Source organism: Psittacula echo (assembly GCF_963264785.1).
Source record: "Psittacula echo genome assembly, chromosome: 1".
Lineage (NCBI taxonomy): Eukaryota > Metazoa > Chordata > Aves > Psittaciformes > Psittacidae > Psittacula > Psittacula echo.
Genome location: NC_137735.1, coordinates 135,794,447 through 135,811,865, shown reverse-complemented (window position 1 = coordinate 135,811,865; position 17,419 = coordinate 135,794,447). Strand labels below are relative to the sequence as shown.

At 40.7% G+C, this 17,419-nt stretch overlaps 1 protein-coding gene across 1 annotated transcript in view; it reads left to right on the top strand.

Annotated features, from left to right (window-relative positions):
* RELN (reelin) overlaps window positions 1-17,419 on the top strand; it is a gene marked incomplete at both ends in the record, with an annotated part of 292,747 nt that overhangs the window by 225,321 nt on the left and 50,007 nt on the right. The window contains 9 exons of the mRNA XM_080626620.1: window positions 1,113-1,348; window positions 3,424-3,581; window positions 4,479-4,686; window positions 10,244-10,320; window positions 11,830-11,988; window positions 14,491-14,679; window positions 14,950-15,223; window positions 16,103-16,243; window positions 16,337-16,514. Of these exons, the coding sequence (XP_080482746.1) occupies window positions 1,113-1,348; window positions 3,424-3,581; window positions 4,479-4,686; window positions 10,244-10,320; window positions 11,830-11,988; window positions 14,491-14,679; window positions 14,950-15,223; window positions 16,103-16,243; window positions 16,337-16,514 (1,620 nt within the window). The remainder of the gene's footprint in view (window positions 1-1,112; window positions 1,349-3,423; window positions 3,582-4,478; window positions 4,687-10,243; window positions 10,321-11,829; window positions 11,989-14,490; window positions 14,680-14,949; window positions 15,224-16,102; window positions 16,244-16,336; window positions 16,515-17,419) is intronic.

Genomic DNA, 17,419 nt, shown 5'->3' with positions numbered 1-17,419 from the left:
AGTGACTCAGCCTCCATTCTGTAGGTTTGATGATCAACAGCATTTCAAAAATCATTTAGTCTAAAAAAGCAGTACTTAAAAATATTTTATACGCCTTCCATCACTGAAACACTTGGCAATGTAACATAAATGTACAAAACATAAACAACATGGATCACAGAACAGTGAGTTCTTTATAAAGTCTGTTATTTAAGACCTGAATTTATACTCCTGTCTTTTTTGGAAAGCTTTTAAACTGGCCTGCGCACAAATGTGTCAGTCCTATTTGCATGCTTTAATTTTAAACATATGGTTAAATGCTTTCCTGAGTTTGTGAAATTTCCATTTTAAATAGCTGCCTGGAATAATTTTGCATTGATAAACTAAAAGACGTAATTTGTCAAAATTATTTCATTTTACATGAATAATTTTGGTTTACATTCTACATTGCTGCATTCTACAGCTCAGGTAGGATTTCTGCAATGAAATGATGAAAACTAATATTTTTCTGATAGTTTGAAATATGAAACTGAATAGTTGAAATCAGCAGTTGATTTTTGTCTTGGTCACATTCTAATTTCACATTCTAGTATGCATTTTTCAACTTCATCCCATTTTTGCTCTATTCTGGGGTGCCAGACTGAGGCACCAGCTCCCAGACTTCATTCCTGTGAGGCCAATGACAAGGCTGTGGTCAGGGCTCACAGCCCAGGGCAGGGGGGACCTGGGAGGCAGGCTGATCCCCTGGGCACATTGGGTAGCCTGTGGATGCAATGAGTCTCAGAGGATACAGCTTTTCCCACTTCTCCTGGGCACATAGGTGCCTGTGCTGTTTGCTCATTTGGCCTGCTATGCACCAGGACCTTTGAAAAGTTCTGTGCGCATTTTGGTGTGCTCAACCCAACAATCTTAATGAAGGGACAGTAGAAATTTTTACCGAGAAATGTCATACACATGTAGGAAACAGACTCCAGCCATCAGTCACTGTTTGCCAGCAGGGTTCAAAGCAAGTATTCAGAGCACTAAGCCTTCAAAACCAGTATCCAAATTGTTTTTCATTGGTTTGCAGGCAGTAAATACTAGTAACAGCTCAGGTTTCTTCAGCTCATATTGGATACTCTGCTTCTTTGCAGCTCAACATTGGTTGCACCAACCAGTACAGCAGCTCTGCTCCTGTTCTGCTTCAGTACTCGCACGACGCTGGGCTCTTCTGGTCCCTTGTGAAGGAAGGCTGCTACCCTGCTTCGCCAGGCACGAAAGGATGTGAGGGAAGCTCCCGGGAGCTGAGCGAGCCGACTGTGTATCACACGGGAGACTTTGAGGACTGGACAAGAATTACTATTGTTATCCCCAGGTCTCTTGCAGCCAGGTACTGCAAACCAGGGATGCCAGTTTTACACTTGGATTAGCTGCCTCTCATTTGACGCAGCATTAGGAAAAAGTTGCAAGTTGCAAGATGTGGAGAAAAATGGCATTAAAAATGGGCAGATCTAGGAAAAACATATTGTGCTGTCCAAAACAGGGAGAAGCTATCTATTTTAAAGGTGTCAGAATGGTCTATAAAATCAAATTGCAAAGCAACAAGGAGCCCAGAACATTTTAATTTTACATCAGTCTCTTCATCATGGTGCTGTCGGTCTTCACATGTATCAGTTAGGTCAGAGGCACCAGCAAGAGAGTGTGATAAGTCATTTGAATCAAATAATCCATTTGAACAGGATTAATTTTACAGTTACCACTGGGCAAAGAAACCCTAGGAAGGTATTTGAGCTGCTGCATAATGTGTCACTGAAGGCAGCCAGGACAGACGAAGTCAAAGGAGGGAGGAATGATAGGTGTGCTTGCCCTCATCATCAGGTTAATACAGATGAAAAGACATCAGACAGTGGAAGACAGAAATAAGCCTTGAAATCAGGAAGCTTTAATCAGCCTTACTTGGATTTGGTTGAAGTTTGTTGCCCCTTCGCTCGCTGTCTTACCCTGTCAATAAAACTCCCTGCTCTGATTTTCTGCCTGCATGAAGCACTGCCAGTGCAGCCTGCAGGCATTCCTCCAAGACCCCAGCCATGCCCCTCTGCCTCCTGTCACTCTTCCCACAGGCAGCTGCTCTAGTGCTGCCCGTGGGTTTCAGCCCCATCCTCCTGCCACGGGCTTCTCCTTCTCAAGCCCCAGCACAGATATTGAGTGTGTGGCATATTGTGTAGCGGGGGAACTGGTGCCTTTGCCGCAAGGACTTGAAATAGCAGCGTGTACCATAACAAATTTGTCTTTTCTTCAGTAATTAGCCAATAAAAGCAGGTGCCAAATTGCACAGATCTGACACCAGCTGATTTGATTTACCCAAAACAAGCAGAGCAGAATCAATACCAGCAATCTGTTTGGCATTATGTTCAGTAATGTGATCAGGAATAAGAAGCTCGTGCTAATACATTAAAAATGGAAGTGTTGTGAATATGGTGGGGGTCTCAGAGTATTGAAAACTGAATTTATTGCAGGTCACTTTGGAAATCATGGTTCACAGGTTGTCTGGAGAGCATTCCATTTCATCAGTTGGTACGAAGCACTAACACAATTGATCACCGACCTACCATATCCCAGTGCACACCAGTAAAAAAAGCAATAGATTTATCATATTTTAGACAGGGTAGCAAGGAGGTTCATAGTTAATCCATTGGCTTGGCAGTGAGATATTAAATCTGTTTCCCTCTCTGGAGTGCCTGTAAAATGGTGCAACTAAAAGTTAAGGACTGAAAAATAATAACCAAAAGATTTTTTCTTCAGCCAATTTCCTATGCACTGGGTCAGCGGAGTAACTTAGTGTAGGCTCACCGAAGTCTCTGGAGCAGTTTCAGTTATACAACTTAAGGATTAGAGCATTGTTTTCCAGGAATTTCACATTGTCATCCAAGAATAAAAACTTAGTATTTCTGTCCACAGGACACATTATTTGCCATTATTTTTAGAAAGTGGATGATTTTTCCTGTATCCAAATACTTGAAGGTTTTTTACTCTAAATTATGCAATCCCATAATAAACTCTATCGCTGCCATTACTGAGTTCCTTTCATAAGTACTGTAAGAAGTGGAGTTCTGGGATTTCAATGCATAATTAGCAGTTCAGGTTGAACCAACTTGTGAAAGGCATCTTCAGAGTCATATCTGATCATTCACTCCTGTTGATAAAACCATGTATCTGTTCTTTGTATCACACTCATGGATACAGGCCAGAGAAATAGAGGAAGTCAAACATGCGTCCAGAAACTCTGGGAAAATTATCCTTAAGTGAATTTGCACAAAATGTAGGGTGTCAGAAATGTTTTCCAGGCATCCATTTGCATCTTATTTGGAAATGGCTAATTTAGGAAAAGCTTCTTTTAAACAAGGATCAGGAGATATTGAAGCTCGGAATAGTGATACTGTGCCCTTCACTGTTGTTTCTCTACAGTAAGACTCGATTCCGCTGGATACAGGAGAGCAGCTCCCACAAGAGCGTGCCTCCTTTTGGCTTAGACGGCGTTTACATTTCTGAGCCTTGCCCCAGCTACTGCAATGGTCACGGGGACTGCGTCTCGGGGGTCTGCTTCTGTGACCTTGGCTACACAGGTAAGACAACCCTTTTTAGGTGGGATTAGAAGCACTGGCCGAGTTAAAGCTGTAAATTTAGCATCTTGGTTTTCTTCTCCAATATTCCAGAAAAATATCTGGCGACATCAATTTCATGGGCTGCCAGCAAGAATCTTGTCATTTTGTTAAATAGAAGTCAGCGCAGGCGAAACAAAGCAGTTGAAGGCGGCGGACACCAGTGATGTTTCTGGCAACCGTAATCTTTGAACATCACCATCTGTGTGAATGGGAAGGGACTAGCAATAAAAGAGAAAACAAAATAAAACATTATAAACTAAAAAGTCTGCTTAAAAGCCTTTGGATCATCTTCAAAAGAATTGCTGCTGGTTTTTGATTCCCCTGGCCATCAGATGGCATGGGACCAGGAGGGAACATATGTTCTGACGGGCCCTTCTGTGGAAAATTCTGCTCACTTGTGGTTTCAGGGGGTTTTGTGCAGTAATACTAAAAAAAACCCCAAACCCAATGAAGAAAACCCAGTGATTGACATAACCAGTTGCACACTGCACTCTTTTCAACCCTCTATGCCAACACAGCACTGAGCTAACATCTTTTGTTGAATTTGTTTAAAATGAAATAAACAGATAATATTTTTGTTTACATAAAATGCCTTATCAATATAACGTGCTTTCACCTGGTAAAATAAGCCACCTTAGGGTTTAGAGGAAGAGGGCTTATTCTGCCTAAAGAAATCTGTAAAGCAGGTTTTAAAAAGGTACAACCCTGTCATCAGGGCATTTTCTTAGAAAAGCACAGTACTTTCTCATATGTGAATGCAACAGTCTGCAATGTCTGCTATGTTCTGTATCTGACCCTTACTCTGTTCAGCACAGTTTCACCAAAGCATCTCCCGTATTATCTTTTTTTTTCTTGAAGCATCACATGGAACCTGTGTGTCTAATGTGCCTAATCACAGTGAGATGTTCGACAGGTTTGAGAGGAAGCTAAGCCCTCTCTGGTACAAGATAACAGGAGGTCAGGTTGGGACAGGCTGTGGGGTGCTCAGCGACGGAAAATCTCTGTACTTCAATGGACCTGGCAAAAGGGAGGCAAGGACTGTTCCGCTGGACACCACAAATATCAGGTTAATCCTCAGTGCTGCTTCTCACAATTGTCTGTGTGTTCATGTTGTCTTCCCTCCACATTTACAAGTGTAGATGTGAGAAGGTGGGAAATGATTAATGGGAAATGGGTAATCACAACCTGTACAAGAAATCTTAAAGGCATAGAAATTACTTTTTTGCTCATTCTGATGTACTGTTTCCTTTTCTTGAGAGAGAATACTAAAGTTAGAAACAGTAGAATAGCAGCATTAAAAAGCTGTGAATTCTTTATCCTTCTGAGAATATGGTTTGCATTCTATCCTAGATGGATGCGCAGAAGACGTGGTCTTGAGACTGCATAAAACCTAAGTCTCTGCACATAGCTGGTCAGAAAAACCCCCTTTCCCCTGACTGCACTGAATTGCAGGCATGGCAATGGCAGAGCAATGAGCTGTCATTTACTTGCCAGATGTTGTGAATTAGTCCACTTGTCAGAAGTGTAAATAACCAGAATGTGAATTGTTTCTGTGTAGCCAAGAGGCTAACAAGCCCTCACCTCTCTCCCTGCTACTGCTGAATCCTGCTCTGCTGGTAGCAATTATTTTTTTTCTCTCAAATTGTTGAACTGATTCATGTAATTAGGGTAAACAAAGGGCTGTTAATCCTAACCACTCTTTAGCCTGGAGTTTGTTGCTGTTTTGTCTGGTCTCATGAGAGATCACGCACCTGAAACCTTGCCCATCCTATAATTATGTCAGTTAGCTTAATAAAAGGTATTTCTCCTGAAAAATACTGCTCAAAGAGAAAGTAATGCCATGATTTGCTGCATTATTTAATTTGTGAGATCAGTCAGCAAAGATCGGCCACAAGTTACTGGTACCGCCCTCCAGCTGAGACAAGTGGGGCTCCGTAAGGCAGCATGGATGCTGCAGGTTTGGGGACATCCTTAGCTGCCCGGCACTGAGCAGCACTGCACCAGCTGCCTTTCTTCTGTCCCCTGCATGTCTGACAAATACATGAATTATTTATATAATTATGTAAATTACTTAATAATTAGTTTCATTAATTGTTTGACAAGTACACTTTGGACAAGTACATGTTTGCACTGGAAGGCCTGAGTATGTCTCTTCTGTTCCACTGTGGTTTTAAATCTCATGTTATTAATCCTGTGAAGCATAATATTGAAAGTAACCTCATCATCAATAAGTCTATATTCAAACAGTATTTCTGAGTTATTTATTCTTTCCTGGAGAAATCTTTTTTATAGAAGAAAAGGATTTTCTTTAGATTCAAGATGACTTTGAAACCACTTTTAATGGCAGATATTCATATTTATAGCTTCTCCTTTTTGTAGAGCTTGAACCATTTTAAAAGCCAGAAGAAGTTTTAAAATACTGAGCAATGCTCTTTCTTGACTTTTTTAATCGATCATGACTTCCGTTTTGCACAAGAATATGGTCCATCTGGTGTCTCAAAACTGCCCCAAGAAGGTACATGACCAGAGGGACACCTGGTAAGAGCAATTAAGATCCCTCCTCTGAGCATGTGCTCATCACGTGAGCTGCTCTCCTGCTGCAGCTGATCATTTTGTCAAAATAAATCATCACTAACTTTCTTATATAAGCATCACAGTGAGCGGTTTAATTTCCTTGAGCAATTAAAGCTTGAAGCCACATCCCTGTGCTATTTGCTGGACAGAAAAAACACACTGGTCATTTCAAATACAAATGGGACTAACATCGATTGTTTGGTTTCTTCAGCAACGTGTGTGCTCTGTGGTAGTATCCACCTCACGTTGTCTGACCAGAACATGGACTCCTTAGACTACAATTACCCCAGGCTGCTTTTAAGTTCAGAGGAGAGAATAGCTGCTTCATAAGGGCAGTGCAACTTATCCTAAAATAGGGTCTAGCAAAGGGCAGTGTTTTGTTTTCTGGAAGCATGTATTTTTTAAATGTTTTATAGGCAATCTGGGTTGTCCATGTAAAATGTAGACATTCAGCTTCAGACACCTTGCTTACAACAAACGCATCCCACTTTAATATTTGACACCATCTGTAACATTAACTGTTTGGGACTTTTTGCTAGAAACAAGGTCAAGGTCTGTGAGAGTGTGAGGGGTTAACTGAAGGGCCCATACTCTAAACCAGAAAATAATTCCTCAGCCTAGATTTTTTTTTTTTTCCTGTTATTGGAGCTAAAATTAATGTCACTTGAAAGGGGAGATAAGAGGGAAGCACGTTTTCCCATTTTGGTATTACTTTCTGCATTCAATAATACCTTGCATAGAGTTCAGTTATCTTATTAGGGGTCATCTTAGCCCCTACACTGTTATCTTTTATTTTTATGTGAGTTTTTTGGTTGGGGGTTTTGATGACTTGAATAAACAGTAGGAAAAAATGCCTTGAAAGACATACCATTAGATATGTGGATTGAGGGTTGTGAATAGGAAGGCTCTAACTGCTACAGTAGATTTTTAAGCTTCTTATTTTTCAGGTTAATAGTGTTTTCCCAGACCTTTTTAATATCTCATTTCATTAAATCAGGCATGGAAAATCAAAAAATTGAAAAATACTGCAAGACATTAAAGTTTTATTTTCACTCTGAATTCCTGCAGATCTACCTATGTATATTCCATATCATCGTGCTTCAGTTAAACCTTTTTGAGTGTAAAGTGTAAATTTTATGTAAGGAATGTAAAGATTTTTGTTCTTTTTTGTAAGAAGTACAAAGACCCTTTTGCCCGTCACTCTTCTCTTCCCAGAGGAGAAGGGTGCATGGGGGCTTGGTGCTCCCAGTTTGCTCTGCTCCAATGGGGTTGAGATGTGCCAGCCTGAGGCGCATGGTGCTGCTCAGGGAAGCAGCCCAACAGGGCATCACCAACTCAGATGTCACGCTAAGAGCATTTTAAACTAAAGCATGCTCCCTGAAACCAATGATCATAAACAAGCAATTGGTATTTAGCATATACATTAAATTCTGTCATAATCTTAGCTTTGTCCTATTGTCTCCTTATTCTTTTATATGACTGACTACCACTTTTTCACAGACTGTGAAAAAATGAAATTGTTCCATAGCACTAAGAGAGCTGTAAGTGTCAAAATTCATTTCACCCAGCTCATTTTTTGCCCTACACTTCAGAAACCTCCTGGAGTCTCTCCATCCTTTTCCCTTTGTATGGCCCAGTGTACCAAAGGCGCAATTTCACCAGCAGTATTTTCATCCTGACTAGCAATACAATACCTGAATACATTTTGGTTACTGTCGAGCTACTTTTTCCCATTTTGATGGCCTGTCCCTGATGACACTCTTCCACTGTCTGTTCAATGAGAGCATTTGCACACAGTTCCTACCTGGCAGCTAGATAAAAACCATGGAATGTATTATTTTTCCAAACAGTGACATCTGGCTTGTTAGCTGTCTTGGCTCCTATCTGCATTAGACTCAGTTGCTAATGACTGTGCAACCATCCCAGAGAGCTGTTTTGGGTCAAATGCTTACAGATCAGATGGGCCAATTCCCACTTCTTCAGAAAGAGGGGGTTTTGTCTTTTGTTTTTGCTTTTCACTGATCTTTACATTTGGCAAGCATAAAAGAAAATATCATCATAGGACCGTAAATCTTTTCACCCCTGAGATCACCGTCTAGTGGTTTATTGCCTGAATACTGTCTCAGACAACAGAGCTGCAGCAAACAATAGGATGTGGCTGGCTAAATAGTGTAGTAATGTAGTAATGTAGTTTATTCTTGAGCTATCTATGGGGTTATATAATGAATGACACTGATGAGTATATTCTAGATTGTCCTAGTCTCTGTGGATATACAAAACCTCTCAGATAGGAGATACTGATTTTAATACAGAACTGGAGTGTGATTGGGTTTAGAATCAGAAAAGGATCATGACATTGTGTATATAGCAGTGGGTGAGGGAAATTGGAGTCCTAGCTGCATAATACTGGCTTTGGCTGTAGTCCTGTGGCTTGTTCATGGTTTTACTGATGTCACTACAAATTAGGACCAAATCCCCTAAAGCAAAAGGAGTCATCTTTGTGGGGAGTAATTTGATTGACAAATTAAGCCTTGTCTCTTCACAAAGAGACACAAAATTTGTATTTAAAATAAAGAAATTATCTACAATGAAGTCTAATTTCCTTTTGATTTGTGTTCTTTTTTTCCCCCAAAACCTCTGTTTGGCAGTAACCCTGTCTCGCTATGTGCTCTATGAGGACATCCTCAGCACAAGGGACAAACAGTTGCTTCCCAAAAACATCACTTCAGTGAGTACTTCAGTAGTTATAACACAACAGGCAGGTATCATCCTAAGTCAAAAACTGTCTAGGAATCAAGAGGTAGAACGGCATCACCAACTTGCAGCATGTGAAAGCTCATCATGGGGATGAGTCCCAGTTCCCTGCTCTGTTCAGGTGCTGGTTTGAGTACTCAATTCAGACAACCTGTGAAGAAGGCATAGGTGAGGATCAATGTCATTCTTAGTCATCTCAGTGCTCTTTACACTAGTTATGACCAGATAAGAGTCAGACAAATGTTGGAGGCATGCAAGGAAATTTGTTGAGTGAGCAGCAGGACATTAATTGAAATTACTTGCTATTTTACAGCACAATAGTGTGCATCTAGGAGGAAATGTAACTACTCTAATACTACAGAGTCACAATTAAAATTACCAGTTCAGCAAGGATACCAGGGAATCACTGGAGACTGGAGGGGGAAAAAACCCAAGCAATATTTTGGAGCACAAGGATGGGATAATTATTCATTCAAATATAGATAAATAGGGATGTCCCAGGTAATCCAAAGTTCTGACAGTAAAGACAGTGATACTCTTTCAAATGGAGGTTGTGGCTTTAGAAGAGTTGCAGAAAATGGTTATGTGAAAAATCAAGGACATGGAAAAACTTTCATGCAGAGACAGATGAAAAGGTTGCCATAGTTTACAGTAGAAATTAATAAAAGAACGTAGGGATGGTAAAAACACTGACAACAAGGAAGGCTGAAAAAGGCAGATGAAGAACAGGGTTTTTCCCTGTCTTATGACATGAGAACAAGGGAATATTCAATTAAATCAAAACTTACAGGTTCAAAATCAAAGGGTCTGCTTCACAAAAATGTCCCATGAATGCTTTTCACTAAAACTGTTTACATCAAGAATTTAAGGACCAAAAAGGAATTGGTGATTTAGTGAAGATACAATAATTCAATTGAAACTAATACTGTATTTTAAAGCTTAAACCGATTTCCAGTTACAAGAGTTTAAGGTAAGATCTGATGTAAAGAGCAGATTTGCCTGCTTTGGAGATTTTGCGTCTTTGTGTGAAAAAAGGAACTGCTAAATTCTTCTACTCAGTCCAGCACAGGATCGATAAACCACATCACCTTCTTCCGTCTTGAGTCCTCCACTGTTTACTATAACCATGCTTGATTTCACCGGGAACATTACTTGATCAATAAGCCTAGAATAATGTCCTAACTGAAAATGCCACATTAGTTAAGGGAGCAGAGTGATATTGACTGATTTTATGCTATCAGAAGATAATTACACCTCACTTCTACCCTGGTTTCTTGGGTTTTGTTTTTTAACAGGCTAGTTCAGTTTTATGTACAAATTGGAAGCAAGGCTGTTGGTAACTCCTGCAACAGACCAAGAGCCAGAAATGAAGGTAAAGCCTCCTTTCCTCATAATAAATTTTTTTGTGGTTTGGGCCTTTTACAGTGTTTTTGCCTTTTACTGCCTTTACAAAATCAAAAAGATTGGTTTATTTTTAACATTAATTACCTCTTCAGTTTTTATAAATGGTACAAAACCTATTTACTTTTGTTCCACATTTGTATTTACACTTATTTCCACCAAACCTAATGGTGTTCTATCTGTAGGGATAGCTGTGATGGTTTACATTCAACATTTATAAAATGAACAACATTTATAAAATGAAGTGTAATAGCTTTTATTAGACTAGTTGATAGTGCTGGAAAACAGGTAAATCTACAAGTACACAGGACTTCCTTCAGGTCTGAAATAAAAGGAATAAAATTCAATTTCAGGATAAAGTGGGCAACCTCCATGGCTGACCTGAAGAGGAGTTGTGTGCTTGAAAACTGGCTCAGCTTTCCAACTACACCAGTCTGTCTAATAAAAGATTGCTTTCCAACCTGAGCTCATGCATGGTTTACCTGAAATGCAAAATTATAAAGCTGCAGCTGAAAATATATGTAGTCTAAAGAAATTAATCTCTCCCAGCTGCCTCCTCTCTTATTTTACCCACAGGCTTAATTGCTGGGGCAGGGAGCTGATACCTGTGCTTGGGGAAGACCAGCAGAGTTTTGGGAGCAGATTCCCCATATGAAGTGGTCTAGTTCATGAAGACAGACCACTGACATCTGGTAGATGAGAAAACTGAACTTTCCTCTCAGTATAAATCATTTAACATCAGTGGACTGTTTCCTGATGTATGATATTTACATTGATACTGACTCACAACTGTCATCTTTCAGCACAGATTACATTGAGGGTTTGATTCTCCTCTCATTTGCACACCACTGTAAGACACAAGAAGATCCATGATCTTTGAACACACTCCAGGATAAAAGAGAAAGAAATATTACTTAAGTGCTCTTTCTTGTATCCCCTTTGATGAGCACATAAATGACTTCAAAATTTTGTTGTTTCCTAGTATTTGCCATGCTGTGTGTTACACACAGAGGCTATCTTAAACTATCCAAATATTGTGATAATAAACTTCTAAGGATGCTGAGAGCTTGCATGCATTGCGTGAGCATTGTGAACTACCCATATTGTAAGTCCAACTATCAGAGTTGCAACCTAGTGTCCCACACAAACTGCAAGGATACCTGACGTGAAATAAATACTGACTATATGAAGAAAGACATGTTATTCCTATCATTTCTGTGGTACAATCGTTAGTTTCACTGAGGTTGTAAAGGATTTGATCCTTTGAGTTTGGTGAAAACAAGCAAGATGCTGTGTGATACCTGGTGAGCCCGTGTTGTCTTTGCAGTAGGACTTTATCCACAAAATGCTTCTGGACCACGAGATGCCAGAAGTCACAGGCACTGGATGGAGGTTGGCAGCTCCTGTGTACAGGCTGAAGAGTTGCCCCAGTTTGCACTGTACAATCAGACTAACTGCCTTTCTTAACTTTAAAATGTAGGGCTTGTTGTTCAATACACAAATGACAACGGGATCACCTGGCATTTGCTGCGAGAGCTGGACTTCATGTCGTACCTGGAGCCCCAGGTCATTTCGATAGACTTACCTCGGGAGGCCAAAACCCCTGCCACCGCTTTCCGCTGGTGGCAGCCACAACATGGTAAGCAACACCATCCTAAAAATTTATTAAGCAGCTTTACACAACCCACATGTCAATGTTTCTCAGTATGGACATGTTCTGCAGAAAGCTCAGTCTGATGAATGGTTGAATGCTGTAAGAGCATATTCAGTCTTTCCTCAGTCACACTGCAGACGCGATTTTCTTATATAGCACAAAGCAGAATAGTGGACTTAAGAGTATAATTGTTTAAGACCTAAGTTTAAACCAAAGATGCTGAGAGATAACAGAGAGGAAAGTAAAAGTATATTACACACATAAGCCTAAATAAGATTAGAGGATTCACCCAATATATTATTATATGTAGTATAGAATGACCTGAGATGCAAAATGGCGTACCCATTTTATGTCATTTTTCCCCTGTTTTGGAAGAGGAATCATAACTTGGCCTTGAATCTGCATACCTTGTGGCTCTGTCGTGGTTTAAGCCCAGGCCGTAAATCAGAACCACGCAGTCTACTTCCCCCCCCACCTTTCTTCCCTCTGCTCCTGGAGGGACGGGGAGGAGAATTGAAAGAATGCAACTCCCACGAGTTGAGATAAGAACAGTTTAATAACTAAGGTATAACACAAATCACTACTGCTACCACCAATAATAATAATGATAAAGGAAATAACAAGGAAGAGAATACAACCGCTCACCGACCGGTACCTCGCCCCCACCCCACAGCATTCTAGCCCTTCTGGGTAACTCTCAGTTACATCCCCGGGCATGACGTGCTGTGGTGTGGAATACCTCTTTGACTAGTTTGGGTCAGGTGTCCTGTCCCTGCTTCCTCCCGGCTTCTCCTCCTCCCTGGCAGAGCATGAGACTCACAAAGTCCTTGGTCAGGGTAAACATTCTGACCAGCAACTGAAAACATCGCCTTTATCAGTATTATTCCCAGGCCAAAAGTCAAAACCACAGCGCTGCACCAGCTACTAAGGAGAAAAAATGACTGCTACTGCTAAACCAGGACAGGCTCCCATCTCACTATTTTAATATCTCCATACTCCAGGACCCCCCCATCCCCTGCCATTTCTGGTGTCCCAGCACCCTCCTCCCCTGCCTTCTGCTGCACTTCCAAAGCCCACTCAGCCACTTCCCCATTCTTCAGCTGAAAGTAAAACCCTGGTGCTGAGTGATACCTACAGCCAGCGTGAGAGCTTCCATCTTGTGTGGGAGCACATTACTGCTATTAAAAGTATCCTGATTAAAAGTCTTGCCTTATACAAGGTGATATTCAGAAATACAGCAAAGTACATTCTAACAGCAATTCCCTTGTGAGAAAAGTGTATGGCTTACATTCAGCTAACTATGGTACACAGCTTCTGGGACATAATTTGTCACTTTGATGGTTGGTTTTTATTCATACGTTTTCTTACAATGTATGTGCTGGAGTTAATTATCCTCCCTAGCCAGGAGAGTAGGAAAGGTAAGAAGGATGTGATTTAGTTAAGAATCCAATTCATTTGGGAAAAATGCGAAGTAGCAATGGGTGCACCATAGACCATCATTCCACCGTGATCATTTGCACTGGTGAGTGATGTGATGTCAGACTTGTTGCTCTATAACTATATCCTGCCTGTGGCCACCTGCTCTGGGGGCACCTTGATGACATCTGTCCTTGCTGAAAGCAGTCACTCGAAGACCATCTGATGGCAGTCCTTTGGCTCCCAGTAAGAGAGAGAGTTTATGACTGGAGGTTGAAATACCACCATCCATAGCAGCACTCATAGGTGACAACCACTGCTCATTACAGATATTAGCTCCTTCATGGACTGTTCTCTGTCTGCCATAACTCAGTGCAGAGTGGCCCCATCAGCCCACGTTCCTCACAGTAGCAAGACGGAAGTCCAGGCACATTGTTGCAAGCTCACAATTTGTTGTCAAGACTTTCTTCTGCTCCTGTGAGGGCATTGATTGTACAGTACAATGGCATTTTCAGCGTGCCACTACAAAGATGAATTGAAATGAAGGGAGAAAAGAGCTGGAGATGATGGTGAACTGAGGTGCCTGTAGGCTGGGCAACAAGAATCATAGAGAAGAGAGGTTTCCAGGAAGAAGAAGAGCACTTCTATGAATATCATTTGTATCAACAGCCTTCTGCATTTTCCTTTATGTACTATCCTTTTCCATACAAAAGGTACTTTGGGAACTAGGCAAAGGCCTTTCCACCTTGGCTGTGGGGAATGTCAGGAAAGTTGTGACCCATAAAATGAAAATCCTCAATCTAGGGGCTATGGGAGTTTCTATTCAAACACAGGGAGAGCATATGGTGATGGTGAAGGCACTGAAGTTTGAGAAATGAAGAGGGAAATACCTGTGTTTATCCAAAATAGAAAGATAATCTAGAGTTCAGATTCCTCCTGAGCAATGTTTTAGTCTCCTTTAACAGTGCTAAATCTATGTGGCTGAGCATGGCTCACTGAGTGAACACAGCATATGTGCATAAAAAATAACTTACAGGGACTCCACTGACCTGCCTGTTCTGCTTTTTATAGGGAAGCATTCAGCCCAGTGGGCTTTGGACGATGTCCTTATAGGGATGAATGACAGCTCTCAGACTGGCTTCCAGGATAAATTTGATGGAACTGTGGATTTACAAGCAAGCTGGTACAGAATACAAGGAGGTCAAGTAGACATCGACTGCCTGTCTATGGATACAGCTCTGATGTTCAGCGAAAACATTGGTATGTAGCACCAAACATTGCTAGATTTGTGTGAGTCTGGTTTATAAATTATTTACGAGTCAAGTTTTTACAGAATGGGAGGTACAGACAAATCCAGGTATAAAGAAATCTGCAGGGAAGGGAAGGCTGAAAAAAAAGGTGAAAATACAGATACCATATATGTATTTTCCGTATACCATATGCAATATCAACATACTGTATCTGAGGGACAGTACTGAAAACATGCATAAGGTATATTCTTTTCATTGTTGTTTTTCTCTCTTTACTTAGGAAAACCTCGTTATGCGGAGACTTGGGACTTCCATGTATCAGCCTCCACATTCTTGCAGTTTGAGCTGAGCATGGGTTGCAGCAAGCCATACAGCAATTCCCATAGTATTCACCTGCAGTATTCTTTAAACAACGGGAGAGACTGGCACCTGGTGACAGAGGAATGTGTCCCTCCAACCATCGGCTGTCAGCACTACACCGAGAGCTCCATCTACACTTCAGAAAGATTCCAAAACTGGAAGAGAATAGCAGTCTACCTCCCACCCTCAACCAAGTGAGCACTGCTCTTCTGGCTGTTTAGCGTGATAAAAATTTTGCTGATCTAATTTGAGCAAACAGCTCCCAGCTTGGGAATTTTCTTCATGTCTTTTAAATTATTAAATGTGTGTTGTCACACCATTGGAATTTTAAATTTCACTTCGAAATATTTCATCAGACATAGTCTGAACTGCAGGAACTTAAGGAAGGAACAATTTTGGATGGGTGAATTCTGAAGTCTTGCCTATAATCGGTGACAGCAAGAATGGGAATGCTAAACCAAGCTTTTCTAACATTTACCCAGTAAGAAGCAAGAATTAATGCCCTGACCCTTGCTTTCATATAAACATATTTTCTGTCACTGCACGTAAGTTGTTGTCCAATATTTAGGTGTGCTAGTCATGGCATTCAGCAAGTCAAAACACATGTTACTGGTTGTACCACTTCTATGTTTTTGACCAGGAGGAGAGTTCTGCCTGCCTCCTAGGGATATCAAATGGTTGTAAACAGATGTGGCAGATATGTTGGAAACCATCTCTGTGAATAAAACCATGCTCTAGTTTAGAAATAATAGGTGATGATATTGCTTACCATTATTCTCAATAGTTCTGTAATTCTTCAAAGCACTCTATGACCAGCAAGAGTCGCAGCAATGTTCGTCCTCAATTTTCACTTTGGGCACCTTCCTTTAGAGTCTACTGTAATCTTACCTGAAGAACTAACCTAAGAAATTGAAACTTCCAGTTGAAACTGGAATATGAATCTTTTCTAAATACAAGGGGTCATGCTTATTAATGTGCTTTTCTTCTCCTAAAGTCTACGAGATTTTCTTTATTATTTAGCACTATGCGGAGCATACATATTGAAGCCTGAAATACATTCACTCTTTTTCCAGCTCTCCCAGAACACGATTCAGATGGATTCAGTACAACTATGCTTCTGGTGTTGATTCTTGGGCTATTGATAACGTCGTCCTGGCTAAAGGGTGCCCCTGGATGTGCTCAGGCCACGGCATCTGTGATGCAGGTCATTGTGTGTAAGTAGCAACCCCCTTAACCTGCTTCATAGAAAGGATGCTGTTTTATCTAGGCCAGATGGATAACACCTTTTCCTCCCAATTTGTTGCTAGGTGTGACAGAGGCTTTGGTGGTCCGTACTGTGTCCCTGTCATTCCTCTGCCGTCTGTCCTGAAGGATGATTTCAATGGTAACTTGCATCCAGACCTTTGGCCTGAGGTCTACGGTGCTGAGAGGGGAAACCTGAATGGTGACACCATCAAGTCTGGAACAGCTCTCATTTTTAAAGGGGTCAGAGATTGCTTACATTGAAAACATGAATAGAACCCAGTAGAGTTAAAACAGAAAGTAATTTTTTTGTTGTTTCCCCCCATATATTTATGTCAGAGTCTTTAGGCTCAAATTTGACATTTTAATTTCTCTCATCTTTTCCTGCCCTAAATATGCACCACGTTTGTCACAGTTGGTTTTTATGAACAAATGGGTTTGTTGGCCATTACTTTTATTTATGGCATAAATTCCTCCTTAACCACCAAAGGAAAAGAATGAAACTCTGCAGCTGAGATTCCTGAGGCCAAGAGAGTGATTTGGAAACAATGGTACACATCACAATCGATTCGGTTTGTGTCTTGAAATCCCCTGACAGGCTTTTGTGTATCTCAAATAATACAAATTATTCTGTAGTCTATGTAATCAAAGTTTACGTAATTAGTAATTAGCCTATGTTTTACTTAATTCTATGGTTTTGAAGTTTTCTAGGTCTTTAAGGATTTTTTGTTAATTACTGGTTAAAAAAGGCCAGGAAATGTAACATTTTCTGATCTTCTCAGTTCTTCAACAAAACACATCATAGAAAGACTTTTATTCACATAAGAACACAAATTTTAAGGTCACACATGACTCTTCCTTTGACACTGTGAATTCATGTGCTCCCAAAAAGGAAGGTTTAATAAAGTTTGGTGTAGAAATTAATTCTTTAGAAATATTTCTTCACAAAAGATTGACTCCAGTTCAACCTCTTTTAAATCATCATTTAAATCACAAATCACAGGACGTGAATTGTCTAAAACCTGGATTGGTTGTTCCTGCAGGTCGTTCCCTGAGGGAATGGGTCTGAGGAAGAGGCAAGCTCTGAGAGGTGGTTTGCTAGATCTCTGCAAAACAGGGACTAGCTCTGGCCCCAGGATCCACTCAAC